General features: G+C 38.0%; 1 protein-coding gene across 1 annotated transcript in view; it reads right to left on the bottom strand.

Annotated features, from left to right (window-relative positions):
• LOC145997128 (carboxylesterase 1E-like) overlaps nt 1-24,326 on the bottom strand; it is a 293,171-nt gene that overhangs the window by 23,966 nt on the left and 244,879 nt on the right. Inside the window, exons 4-5 of the mRNA XM_083133758.1 lie at nt 10,735-10,920; nt 3,774-3,946 (exon numbers count right to left, since the gene is read on the bottom strand). Of these exons, the coding sequence (XP_082989884.1) occupies nt 3,774-3,946; nt 10,735-10,920 (359 nt within the window). The remainder of the gene's footprint in view (nt 1-3,773; nt 3,947-10,734; nt 10,921-24,326) is intronic.

The following is a 24,326-nucleotide window of genomic DNA, read 5'->3' on the forward strand; positions in this document are numbered from 1 at the left end:
CATTTTACACTTTCCTGCATTTTCACTTTCTTCACCGTGTTTCCCTGAAATACAGTGAGTCATAATTATTCGGACACACAGTAAATTTCTAACGTTTAAGAGCGGGAAGGGAGTGAAATCTGTGTACAGCATTGAAGTTGATTTTCGTTTAAAAAATGTCATGTTTAGCACAAAATTGGACGATAAAAAGTTAAAAAACATCAGCAACAATATAACGAAGGATGAATCCCTACCATTGCAAAAATAGTGCCACAAAATTATTCGGACACATAGTAAATGTTAACGTAAGTTTGCGATACATTGACAATTTCGATTTACGGATTGATTGATGTATGTATACTCTGTTCATATATATTAACTCTGGTTTCCTGTAGGTTTCTATAGCAATTACGATCGCGTTTTGTTTAACAAAGTTGTGATATAAGAACATTTTCTATGTAGAAATGGGGCGAAGAGGAAAGGAAAGTTCATTTGAACAACGTCAGTTAGTGATATGGCACCATGCTAAGGGTAAAACTTACCGTGCAATTGCCTCAATGTTGAAAATGAAAAAAAGTACAGTTGCAGATATTATTAAGCGATTTAAAGATGAAGACAGGATCGAGTCCCACGATCATACAGGGAGACCAAGAATGTTTTCCCCCAGAGAAGAGACAGTAATCGTGAGGAAAATTTAAGAAATCCAAAGATGAGTGCTCCAATGGTGTGTGTCGAGGTAGCTGAGAAGTGTGGAAAGCATAGTCATCCTGAAACTATACGAACAGTGCTCAGAAGGGCAGACTATCATGGCCGTGTAGCCAGGAGAAAGCCATTTGTAAGTAAGCCAAACAGGACAAAAAGACTGGTGTTCTCAAAGGAACACTTAGGAAAGGATCAGACATGGTGGAATCGGGTAATTTTCACTGACGAGAGTAAATTCAATATTTGTGAGTCAGATGGGAGGGTAACAGTGTGGCGTAAACCAAATGAGGAGCTCCGAGGGAAAAATTTGCAAGCAACAGTGAAGCACGAGGGTGGTCACGTAATGGTTTGGGGCTGCATGTCGGCCCAAGGCATTGGTAAATCGGCTTTCATCGAACAGACAATGGACAGGTACCGTTACCTTGACATTCTGAAGTCAAATCTAAAGACTAGTGCTGAAATGATGGGCATTCTTTGTAACTTTATGTTTTATGAAGATAATGACCCGAAGGACACTTCCCGCATAGTACAAGAATGGTTATTGTACAACTGCCCAAAAGCGCTCCATCCTCCACCGCAGTCTCCAGACTTGAACGTCATTGAGCACCTCTTGTGTAAGTTGGAAAAAGAAGTGAGGAAAACACCTATAACCTCGAAGGCAGACCTCAAGGAGAGACTTCAACATGAATGGGCCAACGTATTGCCAGTGTACACCAGAAAATTGGTAGAAAGTATGCCAAATCGTTTATCCGAGGTGTTAAAAATGAAAGGGATGCCTACCAGATACTGATATTTCTGTTCGTTGCTTTTCAAGCGTGTTTTCCTGTTTCTCCTTCCATGTGTCCGAATAATTTTGTTTAACCAACAAAAAATGTTTGTTTTGTTTAATGAAAATATTTTACTAATATATTATATTAAACATAATTGAAGATAATTAACAGTGTGCTCATATTGTGTGTTTTTTTTGTTAAATAAACATTAAACATTTATCATCGTATTATATCACGACTACGTCAGTAAATATTCCGAAATCTTATCTGTCCGAATAATTATGTGACTCACCTTAGGTAATATTGAGGTTCCTCTGCATAGTGGCGGATCTAGAAGTTGGGGAGATGTGAATTTCACCCTGGTACCTAAGCTACACTATGGTACTGTGAACAGGAACAAAGGTAACTTCCGACTTCTAGAGATTAGACTAATGTTTTGCAATATAGTGATGCAAGGCTGGAAAATTTGAATTTGAATTTAAAATTTTGGGTGCATCAGCACGTAGGCTATTTGGCACCTATCACTTTATACGGGGTCCAGCCCAGGGTGCGAAATCATTTAAGACTGGTGGGGGGGAGAAAGATCTTAATCTACAAACCCCCCTCCCCACAAACGTACATATAAATTATATGATATACATATTTATAATGTTATAAAAAGTAAAAATAAATTTGTTACTTTTATATATATCAGATATTATAAAGTAGCAAACTACGTCCTTTAATAACTGGTTAAAGATGTTAATAAACTATGAAATAGTTGAAGTGGCTTTATTATGCATAAGTTTTTGCTTTATGTTAATATAAATCAATTAGATTTCATAGTTATTGTTGTTTTGCATTCTTGTTTTACTTTTATTGTGCTTATTGATGTAGATTTGTTAATGATCTCTTGAGAGAGAAAAAACATTGAACACTCACAACTACACTAATTTGTGTATGTATTCGATATTATTCTTAGTACAGTATATTTGAAATTAAAGTAATTGTTTATCTTGTGTTTGTGGTAACAAAACTCTCCCACCCGAAACTTTTTGGTGGGGGTTGGTTTTTAGGCCCAGATTGTTGGTAGGGGGAAATTTCCCTCGCCCCCCTAGGATTTCACAAACTGGTCCAGCCCCTTATGAGAACTAAAACAACATAACTAATGTCGTGTCGTAACTAAAATATCAAAATATTCTGACCGGTTAAAAGCCGAGGCTGTTCAGAGGCACTCAGCACACATAAGGACAAAACACATGACAAAACACACAGAATTATAGCCATAGGGCCAGTCGCCAGAGCCTCGTTCATGTGCAAAATGCAGTCCATGGTGTACTATGTGGAAGTGAGGTTGACAATTGGAAGGTCACCCCTTACACCCTTAAGGCTGAAATCGATGGTTCAGGGCCTGGATTTTGTTGACATTTCATCTTTTAACTGGTGTAATGTAGACATTGCTAACTAGTACAGAAATCATGAACACCCTTCTCATGTTGAAGAAATGTAATTTTTTGGGTAATTTTTTGGTCATTTTTTTATTTTTCAGTATTTTTTTTTAAATTTTGTGTCATTTTTAGGTCATTTTTCTAAAAAAATTTTGTCATTGCATACTTAAACATAAGAAGTTCAACAATTTCTGTTTTGTCTGAATGTTATCTTGTTTATCTGTGTTTAACTACCAGCGCAACAAAGCCTGTCTGAAAATCGCGAAATGCAACATTGTCGAGTTTCTTATTCACAGTCCGTACAACACACCAAGGTGAAGAAGTAATTGTTAAATTGTTTGTCTTGGAATATATATACTATTTTCAATAAGCAGATTGAGTTTTGTACGAATTTTTGTGTCATTTTTCAAAGTTTTTAGGTCATCAAAATCCAGGCCCTATTAAGTTACTATCATAATTCTTTCCATTGCTATTGTAAATTGAATGATACGATATGAAGGGTAAAAGAATAAACAAAGAAAACAAAAACCTATTCTCTCAAGGGTTCTTGGGTTCGATCCCCTTTTGAGGCATATTGCACAGTGATTCGGATTTGGATTCAAATTTAACCTGTAGGTCCAGTTCTGCTTAGCCTATCACATAAAGTGGACTTAAATCGAACTTTAAAAAATATTCTCAAACCTGTTAAACTGGATGATTAGACAGAACACTCAAGTCTTCAAAAATATTAGGCACAATAATATACTAAAAACTTGGCGATTGGGAGGAGCCTGTTGATCCACACCTGCCACTGTAATTATTTGCATACCATGTTATCAGTTATGAAAAAATAAATTTTATTTGCACATTTAAGATAACTTGACTTCCTGAACTCTACTTAAAGTTTCTACTGCACCTTCATGATTGAATCCGGTGTAAATGACCTAATACAGTCCACTATATCAGGGCTGGGATCTGTCGGGCACCCGAGCTTTGCGGCCAGAGCTTCTGCGTGTTGTCGAGGTTTCTTCTGGATGGCCCAGGGAGCTGATGTGCAACCAGACATGGCGACGGCAGTTGAGAACAAACCTGAAAATTGAATGAAAAAGACTCATGATTTAAGCCTTGTAAATTAGACCTACACTTTAATAGTTCCAGTAAAATGTAACCATATGGCAACATTCTTAAAAGTTCTGCATAAACTCCGGTCGATAGTGTTGAAATTCCTGTTTATTACATCGCAAGTCTCAACAGGCCCGTAGCCAGGCAGTTTTACATTACGTAAAACTATTTTGTATAATTTTTTTGCAGTGAAGATTGAAAATGTAGACAGCACATATTATTTTGCTCACAACTTTGGTGAAGGATAAATTCACATAACATGAACAGCAGCTATTACATTATTTATCTGTACCTTTGCTGCCACTGTTGCGACCTTCATTTTAGACAGAAATCTGTGACTTTGACGTCATCATGCGAATTCCCTCCGCATCTGCGTCAATGGTCAACAGATCCCAAGTTTTGGGAACGAAGGGGATTTTCATTGCTTTGGAGTGCACTGTAGGCACTATGATTGAATATTGTACATTTTTTGTGTGATTATAAATATCTGTATCATCAAAATAGTATATAAATTAACACTGCATGCGAAGTAACTTTATGACCCCCCCCCCCACACGCACATAATTTACCTTCATTTAACACTGTTTAACTTTTGAAAAATGGACTTTGTTTACAAAGCCCCCTCTGATAACCTGTGAGCCCCCCCCCCTGGAGATCAATTCTAGCTACAGGCCTGAGTCATGGGGACTTCAGTATCTTCATTTGTAAGCCTTGAGATTTTGGCTTCGAGGCAGTGGCATCACCAGAAATTTTTCTTAGGGTGGGCTCAAGGGTGGATAAAATATTTTTTGGTGGGTTCTGGTTCGGTGGTCATGGGCAGGGTTCTGGGAATTTTTGAAGGTGGAGCGTCGTTTCATGAGGATGCAAAAAATGACGTTTTGTTTACATGTTTATATTTTGCATGTTAAAAAGGAGACCAACTGAGTTGGAGAGTAGAAACGTTCATTTTTTAAGTCAAGCTGAGTTATGTTAGTCAATTATTAAGACTGCTTTGTGTGCATTATACTGTATTTCTTTACCAGGTTGTTACTTTGCGTTATCTAAATAAGATATGTCTAGTTTCTCCAAACGTATCAAGGAAGTACATCAATACAACACAAGAAACAATCACAATCTGGTTATCCAAACTCATAATACCACTCTCCTTGAAAAAGGTCCTAAATTCGTAGGTATCCACCTGTATAATAAATTATCTGATCACATGAAAACAATGGAATCAAGTACCCAATTGAAGAGGGAATTAACAAAATTCTTATTACGACATTCTTTTCATTCAATAAATGAATTTCTAAATTTGTAAATATTAAATTACATAAATTGTCAACAAAGAGAGTTCGATTGTACAGAAAATGGAATTATGCTATTTATATTATCATGTACGAAGTATTCACTATATGCTATTATTGTGCCTAAATGATCATTAATCGGTTCTGTATACATATTGCATTCTTCCATGTTGTATAAGATATGTATTTACTTTTACATTTTATTTTTACACCAAAAATTTTTCTTCGCTTATTATTGTGCTCGCCTTAAATATTGTATGTAATTTCACTCCCACAGTGTATTCTTCCTTTATTTGGATTTTCTTCATGTAAAAGTTATCAAATCATTGCTGTAATTCTTGTCTATAATTGTATTAATATTTTATTAGTGTATTTGGATATCCTTCACGTAGTAGTTCTTAAAATCATTACTAAATCCTTGTCTAAAATTGTATTAATATTTTATTACTGTATGTATTGTTATATGATGATTTCCATACCTGTGGACATGGGTCAACGGAAATAAAGTATATGAGAATATGAAATGAAATATGCAATATATCATGTATTTTTTTCTATTTGGGTTGGCAGATGGGTGGGCTGAGACTATTTCGCCCACCCAGTGGCGACGCCTATGCTTACAGGAATGCAGGTCATGCACTTAGAGCCCCAAATGGTCCCTAGTTTGAATGAAAACTCTCTGGGAAAGAAGAGACAATCAGACGTTGCCAGTGCAAACCTACAGTCGGCAGCTAAGAATCAGTGTTTACATGATATAGCAGCTGCTTTGTACAGAAAAAAAAACCTCTTCTCCCAGAAAAAATGGAATTAGGCATGGAATAATAGAAGTTAGAGTCTGCAGCAAGGTGTTAATACACTGTTGGAATTTCAACAAAGCATATAATAATGATGTATCATGATTAGCAATAAAATGAAGGCTTCACATTAGAGACTTTACTTGATTTCATTTTTGTTATTCAGAGTTGCTTTTCTGCCACATTTCGCTAATTTAAACAATTGAGATGGGTGATTGGATGAAATTGATGAAGGGACACTCACAAAGAACACTCGTTCCCTGGTGGGGACTCGAACCTGAGACTCCTGGTGTTTTAGCATGCTGTTCTAACATGATGCGAAATCATTTAAGACTGGTGGGGGGAGAAAGATCTTAATCTACAAACCCCCCTCCCCACACACATACATTTAAATTATATGATATACATATTTATAATGTTATTAATAGTCAAAATAAATTACTAAATTAAAAATGTATAATTATTATTACTTAACCAAAAATAAATAAATTTGTTAGTTTTAAATATATCAGATATTTATAAAGTAGCAAACTACGTCCTTTAGTAACTGGTTAAATATGTTAATAAATTATGAAATAGTTGAAGTGGTTTTATTATGTGTAAGTTTTTTTTAAGTTTTTGCTTTATGTTAATATAAATCAATTAGATTTCACAGTTATTATTGTTTTGCATTCTTGTTTTACTTTTATTGTGTGTATTGATGTAGGTTATGTTAATGATCTCTTGAAAGAGAAAAGCCATTGAACACTCACAACTACACTAATTTGTGTATGTATTCGATATTATTCTTAGTACAGTATATTTGAAATTAAAAGTAATTGTTTATCTTTTGTTTGTTGTAACAAAAACTCTCCCTTCCCCTGAAAATTTTTGGTGGGGGGGATTTTTGAGATCAATATTGTTGGTGGGGGGGAAGTTCCCCAATCTCATCCAGGATTTTGCACCCTTTCTAACCACTTTACCATGGAGTTCGGCATAGACTTTATGCTCGAGATTATTGGCACACGTTAAGTAATGGCTATTCTGAAATTCAGATACTACACTGCTGTTTGTGAAAATTGCAACACCAAGAAGGAAACGTATGATTGAAATGAACTTTATACCACAGATTAGGTACATGCCAATACACAAATGATTAGGGTTACAGACCTGTATCTGATCTCTGACCTTGAGAATTCAGTATGGTGTGAAGCCCCCATGTGCTGCAAACAGAGCCTCTACACGTCATGGCATGGAATCAAGGAGGGCCTGGATATGTTCCTGGCGAATCTCCCTCCACGCAGTTTGTATGCGAGTCCACAAACGCTCAACAGTGGTTTCTGGAGGACCATGACGAACAAGTTGCCGACTAACCACATCCCAGACATGTTCGATGGGCAACATGTCAGGCGAACGTACAGGCCAGGGAAGCAGTGGTACCCATCATTCTTCGAAGACGGCTTGCACATTCCTCGCCACATGTGGTCGGACATTGACCTGCTGAAATATGGCATGTGGAGTTGCCTGAAGGAGGGGCAGTACCTCGGCTCTAAAACCTGCCTGATGTAGCAGTTGCTGTTCAGATTGCCTTCAATATGTAGGAGGCGAGATCACATGTTGTATCCAACGGCGCCTCAAACCATCACACTTGGTGTTTGTCTGCTATGCCACTCAACAATGCAGGCTGCCAGATTGCATTCACCACAGTAGCATCTAACACGTATGCGGCCATCACTGTAAGACAAGTTGAAGCGAGAATAGTCTAAAAACACTACATTTTGCCATTCAGCATGCCAGCGACAGCGTTCACGTGCCCATTTCAGTCTGAGACGTTTGTGGTTTCTGGACAATAGAAGCCGACGCAATGGCATGCGTGCCACCAGTCCAGCCTGCAGCAGACGGAGTCTAATCGTCGACGCAGACAGGTCCACAGCCGTTGCAGTGCTCCAGCGTCAAGCCAAGACTGTGGACGAAGCTGTACAGTCCATTACAGCCATGCAGACAAGATGGCGGTCATCCCATGCTGTGGTCACATTGCGTGGTCCAGTACCTGCCCGTCGCTGTGTACGACCCTCTTCTATTCACTGGCTCCACACACGGATCACTGTCGTAGCAGCATGCCCTGTACGAGCCGAAATGTCACGGTATGACAAACCCGCTTCCAGGAGACTGATCTTTCTGCACCCTTCGAACTCACTCACATGCTGATATTGCACCCTTTGACGTCGACGAGGCATACCAGCACTTGCTTTCAAGTTTCCACTTCCTTTGACGCCTCTTCACTGACTGAGCTTGGCGTAACACTGATTTTTCCAGTCACACAAGAGAGGGCGCTGCTGGGCCTACATGCACGCCATCTCTCTGCAATCATAATCACTTATTGCTCGCACACTGTTCTACACATCCTCCGAGTTTGGATTCATTTGGCCTATTATTTCTGGGTGTTGCAATTTTCACAAACAGCAGTGTAGAATTACTTTATCCACTGAATTACAACAATTTCCAAAATTACTGTGAGAATTTTCCAATATATAGAACTAACAATTATTGAACTTTTGTTGACTATATTTTGATTTTATTTTTTTGTAAACTAAGCTGGCTGCCATTCATTCTTTGCAAGAGTGTACGAAACTTTCCGTTTCTGATCTTAACAAAAATTTAATCTTATCATACTTGTCCAAAGTTCTTCCAGAGATAATTCACATTTAATAATTCCTGCAATCAGCATATGGGTTGAAAGGACATTCTCTGCTTTCAAGAAGATATGCACATATATGCATAGTACATAGATTGAGGAGAGGCTTCTTCATGTATCAATGATAATGATAGATAAAACGCTTTTTAATAAAATTATTTTTCTATGAGATCATTTGTCTAACATCTTTGTGGAGAAATATCACCACTTGAATTTATACATGAATCATGCAGTCATCAATTGAATTTAAATAAATGAAATCAGTACGGTTTATCTCGAATCGCCTTCATCAAGCTAGGCTTACACTATTGAAAAGGCAATACTTTGCTTCTTCACAGAGTTGAAAAGTGCAAGAAGTTGAGGCCATACAAGATGCAAAACTGAATTCCTTCCTATTTGCAGATTAAATTATTTTATTTATTTAACTGTAAATCCCATAGACCCTTGTTTAGAGAGTATGGAAAACATTAAGTTACAACAAATTGTTTACATTTTATGTTTTACAATTATTTTTCAATATAAACACATTATTTATACATGTGAACTACAGCTCTTTTGTGTGTATTTTGGGGTCTATCCATAACTTTTTAATCATAGGGACATTGGTGGATTTAGTAGGAGTATATGTCCCCTCCCAAAAATGATCAATACTATTAAGTATTTTGAAAAGTGGTAATATTGTTACATCACAACAAAAATTTAAAAAAATATATTCCAGCAATAAAAAACAGAGAATCCTTCAACATGATATTCTCTTATAGACAGTCAGAGAGAATAGAACTGAGTTTATCAAAAATTGCTATCTACTGAAAACAGAAATGTTTCTCCACTAGAAATCAAATCTGTGACTTCTTGATTACAAGATAATAATGTTACTACCGAACTATGAGCAAGAGTCCTCAAATAATAACATAAGGAAAGAGACTGTATACAAATGTGCATTGATGGGCATAAAACAGTGTATTCTAAAATATAAATATTTCTGATGTTTGTGACAAACTATTAAAACTGTATGTTTGTGATCAGGGTCCCTAGGTTTGATTTCTAGTGGAAGTACAGTGGATCTTTAAACTGAAGGTCTGATCCCGATTAGCTTGTCTGAGTGTAAAGTGGCCCTAATAGAAATTTTGCCAAATTTTTTAGCAAGAAAAACTTGACGAGACTTATAAGCTGATGTAAAGAGAACACAGTTTCCAATGTATCATCCTATCCTATGACCCGATGTCTCTCACAGAAAGCAATTCAGGATCCACCTATGCTGAAGGAGGGTAATTTTGCCTTCATGACGGGTGCAAAGGAAAATTTAGTGTATAAATGTAAATAAGGCAAAAAATCACAAAGTTTGAGTGATTCTAAGAGCTTTTGGGTGTGTTGATAAATCAGTTAGTTCCTCAGCAACTAGTTTTCATAGCACATGCTGCTTAATGCTTAACTTGCAGTTAACTTACATGCTATCTGGGATACTTCTTATGGCTACTCCCAGCATACAAGAGAGAAATTAGCAAGATTCCAAGAAAGAGGACACAATTGGGTTGGAAACAATCATTGCACAACTACTTGGAAAGTAAGTAGTGAGGTAACTTCCCAGTTTGCTTGTTTTGTAAATCTACTTTATGCACAGACAGGCTAATCAGAACTGGACTTAAAGTTTAAAGTGGGATCCAAACCACTATGTGCCTCCACTGGGTATCAAACTCAGCTCAGGACCCCGTGATTACAAGGTGATGACATTACCACTATGTCGTCGGGGAGGCAACTTATCAGTTTGGTAACTACTTTAGTAGCTATTACTGCATTTCATTAAAGCATTTAATAAAGCTAAGACAGATTCATATTTAAAATGCAGGCTTTGAGAGATTTCTTCAATTCTTTGTTACTTATTACTTTGATCTTTCAATGTTGCACCTCTATTGTTAAAATATCACCAAATGTCTCAATAATGAAACTGTGGAAAGTTTGTACCACAATTACCAAGAAATATGTAAAGTTCATTTCACTAACCTTTGCTCAGTGGTGACATCATATGTAAAACAACACTTGCCCCACCAGCACTGTTCCCAAACAAAACTACTTTTTCTGCATCACCACCAAAGAATACGATATTATCCCTGATCCACTTCAAGGCTTCTGTTTGATCCATAAGTCCATAATTTCCTGGAGAAGACATGTCTTCTGTGCTCAAGAATCCTAGAATGCAAATCATTCATGTTTATGGAAAGAAATTACAATAACTTTTTGACATTAAGGTACTGAATTATATTCAATGTGCAATTTGTCACAAATTAAACTTTACTTTCAACATGAACTCAAGTTGTTAAACTGGAATTGTTACATACAACATTACAACGGTGAAATTAAATTTTCTAGGCAGGTTAGGTTAGGTTAGGTTATTTATGTAGCAATGCATCCAACCCATATCCCTTCTCCTTTCATACTATTCTTCAATTATCTAAAAATATGGATGTCATAATAATCAAAAAGTTCATAATAACTCTGAATTACACTCTGTATAATAGGAGCATGGACTTAAAAGACAAGATATTCAAGGAGTAATGATGATATGTCCAGGTTATAGGTAGAATTCCTAAGTACTTCCCATCACATTGTGTTCAGTTGTTCCTGAATCATATGGGTTAAATATAAACAGGTAATTGTCATTCAGCAGAATAATGTTTGAGGTGGGTTTTCACGAATATTATTCCTTCAGGTTTGTTGGTGTTTGGTTTTGGCATACCTGTTTATTTTTGCTGGGCTACATCCATCCCAAGTAACTACCACTGTTGGGCCAACGTCAGTTTTTACATGGGAAAGGTTGGCTTTACGTTTGTTGGCAAATTGACATTGGTCTTACGTTGGGCTAACGGTGGTTGTCAATGCTTGCCCAACCATGGAAACGTGAGTCAAAATCAGTTTTATAACAAATTTTTAATGCTAAGACAACTTTCAGGAGAATGCTGAAAATTCTAGAGTGTAAAATAAGTGACATGTAATAGTTTCTTTTCGAATATTTCAGTCACAGCATATACTGGAAATATAAAACATTTTAAATGAAAGTAGAAGCTATTTTTAACTAGCAGTCACTCACCAGTCCTTTTTTAGCCACCATGGATGGAAGATTTATTTGGAATTTCTTATTGTTGGTCTCCTTTGCTGTAGTAAAACAAGAACATTCTTACAGGTATTATTGTGAAGGTGGTTAAGCAATGTTATGTGCAGACTAAATTCCATGAAAAGTTGAAAACAAAGCAAACTCTACAAGGTGTTTGTGTTACCACTTGAAGGTATGGTGCTTTGAAAACAATGATACCATGTGACTGAGAAACTGTTGTGTACTTTTTTTTTATTTTCATAAATAACTTGAACTATTGTTTACATTTGCCCTGACAATAAATTATGTATATATCAGAAAACAAACCTATCCATTCTTTAGTTTTCAGTGCGTTGCGCCAACGTAGTAAAACCGTACGTTGGGCCAACATAGTAAAACCATACGTTGGGCCAACGTAAAAACCACACGTTGACCCAACGTTGGAACCACGGCCAAAACGGTATGTTTTGCTTGGGGCCAACCACTTTTGGTTACTTGGGATCAGTAGCGTACGCAGGATTTCGTCAAGGGGGGGGTTATTTCTAAAACTTTCTCCAAATTCATATTATCTTTGATTTATTATACTTTAATTAAATAATAATAATCACAATTAATTAATAATACTTATAATTAATTAATTAGCTGAATTACTACTAATAATATTACTAATACCACTACTACTATTATGTAGTAGAGATATACATAAATATACCATTTATGAAAACAATAGAAAGAAATTACTTTCTAATCATTCAATTTTTATCAAATCCTGGGAGCATTTTTTTTGTTTTTGTTTTTTGTCTGGTCAACGAAGTGAGACATTTCAAGGTGAAGAAAATATATTAAAATAAATTGAAATAATTAAAGTATGGAACTCATCCAAGAAGCTGCGGTGGTCTGGTCGGTAGAGCATCTGACAATCACGCGGGAGATCCGGATTCGATTCCCGAAATTGGTTTGAATTTTTCCGGCTTCTTCCCCGCATAAATGTCCCCGATAATTCACATCTGGATTGTCTCACTGTTCTTACCAACAAAACATTTTCCAATAGTTAAGCTTATTGTCTTTGAATAATTGTCTAGTCAACAAGGTGAGACATTTTAAAGAGAGACATTCAAACGTGCTGCGGTAAATAATACAATGGGAAGGCAGACTGGTGACTGTATTCTTTTCCGCCTACCCTTTGTCTATACATTAGCGTCTAACAACGAACCAAGAACTTTCTTTAGTTAATTCTCATTGTTCACACAAAAAAAAATACATGTTCGTTGAACACTGGCGTACGTAGAGGCATGGCCGATGGTTAGAGGCACATACTTTTGGTAAATAAAAAATCAAAATTTCAGTATAAAAACAGAGTCAATTTCGGGTTCAAAAGCTGTAAATAAAATGAAATTTCGCTGTTATAGCGGTGAAAAAGCGGTATATAAAATTAAATTTTGGTTTTAAAAATGTGAATATAATCGCAATTGATTTAAAAACTGCACTATTACACAAAATAAACATATCCCTTCTGATAGCATATTAAATCATTACCAGAATATTAAGTTTATTCCTGTATAGAGAAGTCCATTTTTGCTTTTCAAATATTTACAGCAAAATTAATAAATTTTCCGTGAATTGCATAACACACAGGATACTTCAGACTTCAGAAAGTGTCGCGTCGGTCTATAAACGGTAAATTTCGTGTTTAAGAGTCTATTTCGCATTTTGCAGTTCATTTCGCATCATTTCGAGACAAAACAGGGTAGGAAAATGCACCTCACACCTTTCAGAAACCTTAAAAATTAACATTGCAATGTGTTATTTCAAATTTCGTTTTCTTTTTGTCAAAAATGAAATATGCATGCTTCTACCGATGATGCTACAGCTCCTACCAAAATTTTGAGAAAATCAGAATTTTCAAATAAAAATCCGTTAAGAACTTTAAAAAATCAAAATATGTAAATACGAAACCTCTTTTAAAGTGAGTCCTGATTACCATTTTTGTCTTTGAATACAATTTTAATAGACTGAAAAGCTCCAAAAATACGAAATATTTTATTATGCATCCTGCCCTCCAAAACGAAGCCATGTGTTATCCACATTTACTATTCCGGCCCCTCCCCCCAAAAAAAACTGCGTACGCCAGAGTATTGAACATTGTTGCAACTGAAATACAAAACATTTTATTTCTCTTTTAAATCATAGTTACCCTCATATTTCACTTTCAAGAACTTGTGCTTATTTTCAAGGCATCACTCTGAAAGACGCGTGTGCTTGGAATGCTGTGATTTTCTCCATGCTACATGGAAATAATAATTCAAATTATTATTATTATTATTATTGTTATTAGTAGTAGTAGTAGATGTAGTGATAGTAATAGTATTGTCCCAGATCTTTGACTGTGGTAAATTGGCCATTTAAAATTTTTTCCACAGCATTTTTCATAATATTTCACAAGCTCAAGGGGGGGGGTTTAAACCCCGTAACCCCCCCCCCTTGCGTACGCCACTGCTTGGGATAGGCGTAACTTGGCAGGGTAAGGTGGCACCATTCCTCTGCCACCTGCACTAGGGAATGCACACATCCTTGAAGACGATTGGCTGGTACAAATAACTTCCAAGATCAACAGCTAGTAGAAAATATAGAAAATGCATCCAGCAACACACCAGCATGGCCGATCATGTACGTTTAAGGAAGAGGCAATCATCATTTCCTCTTGCGTTAATTGACGATTGGTTATAATTTTCACAGACTTAAGGGGGATTCGTCACCTCTTTTGTTACTGAAGATAGAATTATTGGCTCTTGCAACTTGGACTAGAAGATTAATTGGTGCAAAAATCGCCGTTCCAGTCTTTTCCGTAACCAGTGATAGCTTGAAAAATATAGTTCTTTAGATTTTCCAGTGGGGTGGCAACATACGTAGGTGTGCTCAGACCCTCTGATTGGGGGTGACAAAAGCTTTTATGAAGGTTCAGTCGGGCAGTGATTTATCGTTCCCCCATAAAACCCCCCATGATTTCTTTTTTTACAAACGTATGGTTATTTTGGTTCTACATTTACCCTAAGATGGAAAATATTGAATAAATACCTGCAGTCGGGGAAAGAAAAGCTTTATTTCAAATCATTATATTATTGTATTGACGGGTGTGAAGCATTATAGATTGTTTCCGGATCCACCGAAAATCACAATATTACAATAATTTCAAGTCATGTCCAACCCCACCCTAATTTATACTGCATATGGCAGATTCAGAACGACTAGGCTACACATAATTTATTCTGCAGCCACACATAGGTAATACAACTAACAAATAAAGTATGTGGGAATTTTAATAAATTGCTAGAGAACGAAATGGGATAGTGCAATTACATACGGTAAGAAGTAATGCCCCCCTTCCACTCCCTTCCATAGTTGCTTGGAACCTTCACAGATTTGAAAGTACTTAATTTTTTAAGATTTGATTGATTGATTGACTGATTTGGTTTGTTCTAGTTCGCATTTCTGTCACTAATCGCGAAGATGATCATGAGTAATGAATGATATGATGAAATTGATGAAGGGACCGTCGCAAGAAAAAAACATCCATCCCCAGGTCGGGATTCGAACTCGGGACACCTGATGTAGTAGCGCGTACCCATGCATGGATGCAGGATTTTTGCCAGGGAGGGGCAAGAGAGGTATTTTTTTCCAGGGGGCAAACAAGGGATATTTTCTCCAAAAATAGTGTTGTTCCGTAAAAAAAATGCTTAAATTTGAATTTATGATGTTCATGCAATAATTAACACATATTATTGTGGCTAAAATGAAATTATATGTGTGAAATACATAATTTATGACTTTCATTTTCCAGGGGGGGCACGGCCCCCCTTGCCCCACTTCCGGACGCCCATGTACCCATGGAGTCTTCATTTGTTAAAAGTATAATATTCTTGACTAACGATGATAACTGTACACTAAATTTCTAAATGAAAGTAATAGGGAGGCAGCGGAACCACCCTCCCCCCCCCCCTTTCCTGCGTGCGCACACCTATGGGTGGCAATGCCATTGGCGGCTTACCCCCTCGATCGGTGTTTCGACGATCAGCTGCTAAAGAGAAGAACGAAACCGAGTTCCACATTTTCTCGTCAGATGGCACTTTGAGACAAGCAGCCTACATTTCTGACACCTGACGGGGTTTCTAGCAACTAATAGAGTCGTGAACCTGAACAGGGGGCGATTTAGCGACAGCTTACAGCTCGACCACAAGGAAAAAAACCTTCCGTCCAAAGCGTTCGCGCAACTTCCCTGCCGTTATCGGTGTTCGGGGCAGTGTTACCAGGTCAGATTTGAAAAATTCGGGAGATTGTTCCTTGGGAAACCAGAAGATCTGCTACAAAATCCGATGATCTAATAGTAGCGGATGAACTACGTTCTTGGGAACGGAGGGGCGGCATAGGCGTGTGCACTGGGGGGGGGGGGGCAAGGGGAGTGGCGCTGGAGTGGCACGCATTGTTTACGGTGTAAACGTCACAGATACTTTTGTAACAATGGTGCTAAACCCAGAACCCTGTGTTTGGGAAAAATAAACCGAAGATCTCCATTTCAGGAGTGGACAAGTTTCAAACAAAAGAAAGTAAACCGCCCGAGGGAACCGACCAACATCTTTCATCTCTTCCGCATTTTCCGGTTAGAGGGTGCGTGGAAAACACCCTCAAATTTGCCCTTTCTCAGCACCGACACAAGGGGTTTGGGATGCCTCTATTATCGCGAGGAATTTTTATGACAGGAAATGGTAGAAAGTTGTGTTCACAGATGGACCTAACGTGCCGCCTTTCGTTGTCGGCGATTTTCCACAATCTTTCAAGTCGAATGCTAACAATAACAAATCAATTTGCCTTCTGCTGGTGTTCGGTGTACAGCTATCGATAGGGGTGGGCACGCGTCCTGCACCATAATGAGAAAATGCATTACGTATGTGAAATATATTTGTTGAATTAGACAGCATATCTTCTTCAATAATTCAAGATAACAACTCTTATGCTAGGGTGTCACCCATCCTCCCCATCTGCTAGAAATACACACACACACCCACAAACACATACATGTAGAACATAATTTGCCCACGCTACGAAGTCAGTGTTTCTACCTCGTAAGGCAAGGACGTTTCACTGTGTTTGTGTCACATCATCCATTTCATCAGTTTTCCCCCCTGTGCATAGCACCACGCCATGAAGGCGTATAGGGGGTGTGGGGGTAACGCTCCACACTTTCTTGATCCGGTCTGAGTGGGGGTGATGTGATCAGCACCACGCCCCTGACCGCCTTTAGCCCCAGGGTTTCCCCCAGGTACCCATGTTATTCGACGCTGGGTGGGCGCCGGGGCCGCTTCCGACGTTAGAAAAGTTTTTCATTCATCCATATTGTCGTACTTACCTTACCCGTAGAGGCACAAAAGCGACGTAAAATAACTAAAATAGAAATAGAGTTTAGGGTGGGATAAAATACAGCCATCTAAAAATAGTTATGTAGTAAAAGTAATAAAATAATGTCCTAGCACAATTGAGTAGCGTTTGACATAAATTCACAGTTCAAACAGCACTTTTCACGGCTGAGTGGAGTTTCACTCCACATCTCCCCTCCATGTTCAAGTAAGATGAGCAGGAAACGTGTTTTTAAGCTGGCCGTTGGAGGTTCATAGCAATAGTTTATTAAGGAATTCTCCCGAGAAATCAATAGTCCTGGCAACGCTGACGTGAGCCAGCGCGAATGTTGCTTCCCCCTGCCCTTTCCCGCACCCGCCGGCGCGATGTGCTTCTGCGCAGGTTTTTTTGCTTGTGGTTCCACTATAACAGCACCCTTCTAGCCTTAGCATGGACGCGGAAGGGGCGGGAAGGGTGGGGGGCACGGCCCCCCGCTGGAAAATGAAATTACATGATAAATTCAAACTGAAACAATGTTTTTTTTAAGGGGACAACACTATAATGGGGGAAAATATGCTTTGTTTGCCCCCGGGAAAAAATACCTTGCTTGCTCCTCTCTGAAAGAAATCCTGCGGACGTCCATAAGCCTTAGTACAGTACAAAAGGTGAGACAAGAAACTCTCCCACCGACGTGAGGGGTCGGAAACGCGGCAAGCGCATGCGCGAACTTCCCTTATCGTGTGCACAGGCAGGGTTGCCGAGCGTCATAAATGTTGTGTGAGCACCGAGAAACAACGCGATCGACTTTCTTGTCTTCATTTAAAGTGTTTGTTTCTTTTGCGTGTGATTTTGTGTGCAGTGTACTTGCTAGCATGGAAGCTTGCAGTTCAGAGAAAGCAAGTAAACTCGGTGGACGGAAAGTAATCCACAGCCAAGGGCGAGAAATTGTATATAATGTCAATGCATTTATGAAAGACGAGGTGGAAGTTCATATGTCCGAAAACCAGTTGCAAAGGAGGGTGGCTCGGGCATGTGGTCTTTCATTCAGCAGTGTGAGAAGAATTGTACTAATACGTAGAAAGTAAAGCATGCACTACGTTGAAGAAACACTTTCATACGCCCCATAAAACACGACCTCGCCGAAAAATAAAAAGTCATATAGACGAGTTTGATAAGTGTGTTGTTAGGCGTGTTGTGCACGAATTTCATCTTACCGACGGGGAAGGTATCCGAAGGGTTTTGAAACAAAGAATAGAGTTCTAAGGCAGTGTCTGGTGTGTGCGCAAGATAATACGTGCCCAAAGCCATAAAAAAATTTCGTCGACAAGGACGACCCATTGTTTACGTTGACGGACTTATTTTCACAGCTCGACAACAAAGAAAGAAGCTTGGGTGGATGGAACCGCGGCTGCCGTCAAAGCACCGGTGTCTAAAGGGCAACGTGTAATTGTTGTACATGCTGGCGGTTAATGTTCAAATCTAGAAAATCTTTTGGCGATTACCACCATGATATGAATGCCCAATTTATATATATATATATATATATATATATATATATATATATATATATATTATTTTACTTCGCGTTTTGTGCCTCTTGGCTAATTTGCGAAGATGGGGATGAGTGATGAAATTGATGAATGGACATTTACAAACAACCATGACCGAGCGGGATTCGAACCCGGGACCCTTGGCATCGCAGCGCGATGTGCTAACCACTCAGCCACAGGGTCCGGAGAGAAGTTGATCCAAAATTTGACACGAAACAGTGTGGTTGTTGTTGACAACGCCACATACCATAACGTACAAATAAATCCTGCGCCTTCTTCCTCCTCCCGAAAAGACATTATGATTCAGTGGCTCGTTCAAAACGACACTCCCTTTGACGCACACATGTTCAAACCAGAATTGTATTCATTGGTGAAAATTAACAAACCCCGTTTGAAGATGTTCAAAATTGATTCCATCTTAGCAGAACACGGTCATTCCGTTGTATGTTTACCGCCATACCACTCAGATATTCTTGCTTAGTTTTCTTGTGTTCTCGTTCTGCGTAGACATTTCACCCGTATGCACTGCCAACCCTGCTTCTGTGCGTCCTTCCCCTACTTATGGCTTGGGCGTGAGGCCGCGAGGAGTTTCTTGTCTTACCTATTCTACTGTATAAATGTAATAGCAGAAATAAATATGTGATTATGTTAGGCAGGTTAGAATTAGTGCTGTTAGTGTATTTTGCACATCAGACAATAAATACGTGACATAATAACAGTCTCTGATCACAGTGTATCTCCTAGTTGCTAAAGCTGTGGCTATCAGCTCGTGACGGAAACTTGATGTTACTTCAGACGGTGGTGGGGTTTTTAAGTCCACTTTTTAAATTGGGATCCGAACCTCCACCGCGTATCAAACTCGGGATTCCTTGATTACAAGGAGAGGACGTTACCACTGCATCATCGGAGAGGCCAGAATTCATGTAGTGGTAAGTTACCTGAACCCAATATGGCCAATTTGCTGTTTACAAGTAGTTACGTGATGAATTCAACAGATGACGGTAGTATGTCATTTATACTGTCCGAATGACATGACTGAACTTGTTGGTTGTACATAGTATACAGTAAGGTTGTTCGCTTTATATCCGACCATTTTCGATTCGGTGCTGCCACCTGGTGTATCATGCTGGAACTATGGGTCTGCTGGCGGGAGCAGTGTTGTGTCTGACCTTGTAGGTGCGTGAGTGTTGGTAGTGAATGTTATCAAATGGCGCCGAAAATCAACCGGTATTGGGAGGGTTACGTAATGGCCCTTTTCCATGCTAAGTTTTCATACGTACGCATTGTGAAACTGTCGGGAGAATGGGTTAACACACGGGGTGACTACTGCGAAAGCTATTGTGTCCCGTTACACACAACAGGCTCTCCTTGCGAAACATTCACACACGAAAACCACCAGGAGAAGGGCTGCAAGCAAAGTGTCACCCGTAGTGCTAAGGGGCGCAGCAACTTTGTTCGTCAGTGCAGGGAAAGTTTCCCTCGTGGCTTTATGGTTGTGACGGGATTCGGATATGAGGGTAAGTTGATGATACGCAAGGTGGACAAAAACGTGAAGGTGAATGCCAGATACTTCCAAGACTCCATTCTGACACCTATCTATCGGAGAGACATCCCACAATTGTATGGAATGGACGCGAACCAGGTGATGATCTATACGGACAAGGCTTCGAGTCATACCGCCAGAACATCACTACGTTTTTATCAGGAAATGGCAGAGGTATTAGGAATTCGTGTCATTCCGCTTGAAGACATTCCTGTGAAAAGCCCAGATGCCAGTCCAATAGATTTTTGAGCATTTGGACTGTTGAAACGACGTCTTCAACATCGCCGCCCGCGCACCCTGGATGGTCTATGGAAAGTTGCAGGGAGGAGTGGGACAGAATTCCCATGCCTGTCCTGAGCCGGAGCTTGCTGCAATGGAAACTGCGATGCCGGGCGATAGTCCACAATGCTGGGGGTCCACCAGAACATGATCGGTGGTGGTGGCGTGGTATCTCTTAAGGTGAGTACCCGTCAAACATGGTCGGATATAAAGCGAACAACCTCTGTATATAGTGCAGTAGCTTCAGGATAAAGAAACAAAATAGCTGGACCTCGCGATTGTGTTCTATGTGATCTAATATGGCATATGTAAGTTATTACTTACTAGGTCTTCTAAGTGACATGTGTTTATATCTCTAGCGCATATTATGAAAACTCAAAATTTGTACTTTACAATGTACTTAGTTTAGACTTTAATTTAAAGTCCTATTTAAAACAAAGGAAAAACGAACACTATGTAAGGTGGACTTAATTTGGCCTACATAGGACTATATCGTACAAATGTGACATTTGCCGCTCTTATGCTCACGTAGAGTGTCTGGGAGTCGCTGAGGATGATGAAGGACTTTCATTTGCCCAGACTCTGGTGTGTTATCCATGGAATTCCAGTGACAAGTTATGACACGTATAGGGTTGCCAGACGTCCCGTATATACGGAACTGTCCCCTTTTTTAAAGAAATGTCCGGGTATCCCGGAAAATGTTCTCGGGACGCTCATTTGTCCTGTATTTAGCTAAAGAAATAACGAATTCAAATTTCAAAATCATTTTATACAACAAGAAATTAATGACAATTTATAACTAACCTAATTGGATACCAATTACCATTTACCACTCAATCCTCATATTAACAGTGGCGTAGAACTGCTCACTGTGGATTGTCGATATGTAGAATAACAAGCGACTCACGACTGGCAAAGGCAGTTACAGCTTTTCTTGGTCAATGGAATAAGAGTGGAGTGGATAATATTCAGGGCTTAGGTGATGTAAAAAGTTTTCTTTCATTTCGTCATGCCAAAAAGAAAGTGTTCTTATAGTAGTGATTATTCTAAACAATGGGATTTTATTGCAAGAACTTTATAGTAATGCATTGGAAAAAAGGTCCTCTTAAAGGACGCCAAGAGTTCACTCAAATATTAATATATTTTGTCAAAATGCTAAAAATTAGGGATTAACAATACTTTAAACAGTAATGATTGTCATTGTAATGATTAAAAATGTTATAAAAAATAAATTTAGCTATATCCATGTCTATATAATCTGTATGTCCCTTTTTTTTATTTTAGAAATCTGGCAACCCTAGACACGTCACTTCCTTGTTTATTGTTTGTAATATGATGTTTTTTTTGCTTAATTTCTATGTAAATCACATCTAAGTGTGTCAATATACAAATGTACCTATACAAATAACATTATGGTACTTTCTTTTCTGTTGTGTTTTTAATGTGAAAGAACAAAATATATTACTAGGCCGTAATGGGTATGTATGTATGTATGTACCCAATATGGCCTAAACGTTACTTTTTAACAAAATCTTCACTGCACTCATAGTACTATTATTTGGAACAGACTTTAATTTTCAATAAGGCTACAGCCGGATTGCACACACTTTTCCGGTTTTATCAATAAAATGAGATTCACAATAATTATCTACGTTCTGAAATTCAAAATGAACTGATACAGGTAAAGAGCAACGATGTCAAAATGGCTATAATAAAAAATAAAGTAAAATTAGCTAGACCAGAGATTCACTAACTTCATGTGCAGTTCCAATATTTACTTTCTTTAACCCTTAACCAGGCGCACCTCTTTCACTACCTTAAGTAGGCGCGTGGGGGTAAATTTGACCCCCAAATATAAAATATTATTTATAATCAAATAAGACACATATGCACCAAAAATACTTTTATACGATTAAATTGACTATTTTCAAGAACTTAAAGTAATTTTTGAATATACTCGTAGAAAAGAGGTGCAATTAATTTAAAAAAAAATAATATGGACAGACATTGCATTTTCAACATTTCAAAACCCTTTCTTGCAATAGTTAAATCAAATGATAATAATGAGGAAAGTGTGGAATAAGAAATACAAAAAATATTTTTTTTGTAGGGTATACACTTCAAATATTTATGTAAATTTAGCAAGAATCCATTTTTTAAGGAAATACAAATATATATTTCTAGTACGTTTTCCCTTGATAAAAATTGAAGTTCCAATACATATCAATTTTCAAAATCTCAATTGTTTTACACAACAAAGCAGGACCATTGTATTACTTTTTTTTATTATATGTTATGTCAAATAAATTTGTCTCGTTTTTACAACTTCATCTTCAAGGGCAAATTTGGCATTTCTTTCTCTTACAGAATATCGCCGTATAATTTCTACGTACGTATTGGTATTTTCCACAATTATTCTCACAGTAGTGTCATCTGTGAAAAGTGAAAATCCTCGACAGCAGATTTGTCATCTTTTTGCAGTTGCAAGCGATCCAAGAAGATGTAAACCAATGTTCATACTTATTTTGTGAACATTCGAACGTGAGCAGGGAGCTTCTTTCCATCAAGTTATTTTGTCTTTTCCCAGGAAATAAGTTTCATCTTCATCCGGGATATCATTCTCATCATCATGATTTGTCTTAGAATTAGTATAATGTTCTAACTCAGTAACATGATATTCTACATCATGATCTGATTTGAAGTCAATTATTCATTTTGAAACACTTCAGATGAACTAGGTTCGCAATGTCCTCCAACTGCCACCCTGCTGTCTTTCATACTACGAGTTTTTGAACGATTTCTTAGAAAAATTAAACATTCACTTTAAAACACGCCCACACAACACAGATGAAGTAAAAACTGTTAAAATATTTCACTCACGAAGCACAGTAAGCGAAGGTTCTAAAAAAATGAACAAGAAAAAAATCATATACGTAATTAGGCGCGTGGGGGTAAATTTGACCCCAATCAACTTTGGAACAGCTTCACCTTTCTGCATTTCCACACACAATGAAGGAAATGACCTCGACAGTTGAATCAGACTGTCTTAGGAAGGTACTACATAAGGTAGCACCGGGGTCACCCAACAAGTGTCTAGGCAAATACTTACCTGGGGGTCAAATGTACCCCCGCGCGGTTAAGTTCGAAACTTCTTCTATTATAACACCATTAAGCCTTGTTTCCATGATATGAAAAACTCAATATGCTGACCAAGGCAGAAATTTATTTTATTATAAAACATAAACTAAACGTAACGTTTCAACCTTCTAGCAAGGTCTTCTTTAGACTCTGCACCAAGTACAAATGTAACAAGGTACAAAGACTGGACGATGTATATACACAAACAATACTCGTACTGTTGTTGTACCTTGTTACATTTGTACTTGGTGCAGAGTCTAAAGAAGACCTTGCTAGAAGGTTGAAACGTTACGTTTAGTTTATGTTTTATAATAAAATAAATTTCTGCCTTGGTCAGCATATTGAGTTTTTCTTCTTTTACATTCTAGGTTATCTTGCAAGTGAACGTGACCTAACACAAAACAGCACAACAATGTTTAACATGCAACAGTTGTTGTTCATTGTTGAAGCTCGTTATAGTAACTATGAAACGACATCCAAAAACTGAGGACCAGACACGCATAAGAATTATATTGTTCTAAAGCATCAACATCGCATTTCCATTCAAAAGTAGAGAGATACTGGCAGCTGCAGGATAGTACGTAAGTTTTTGAATTTTATTATTTTC

The sequence above is a fragment of the Lepisma saccharinum genome, chromosome 13 (genome assembly GCF_977018435.1).
Source record: "Lepisma saccharinum chromosome 13, izLepSacc3.1, whole genome shotgun sequence".
Taxonomy (NCBI): domain Eukaryota; kingdom Metazoa; phylum Arthropoda; class Insecta; order Zygentoma; family Lepismatidae; genus Lepisma; species Lepisma saccharinum.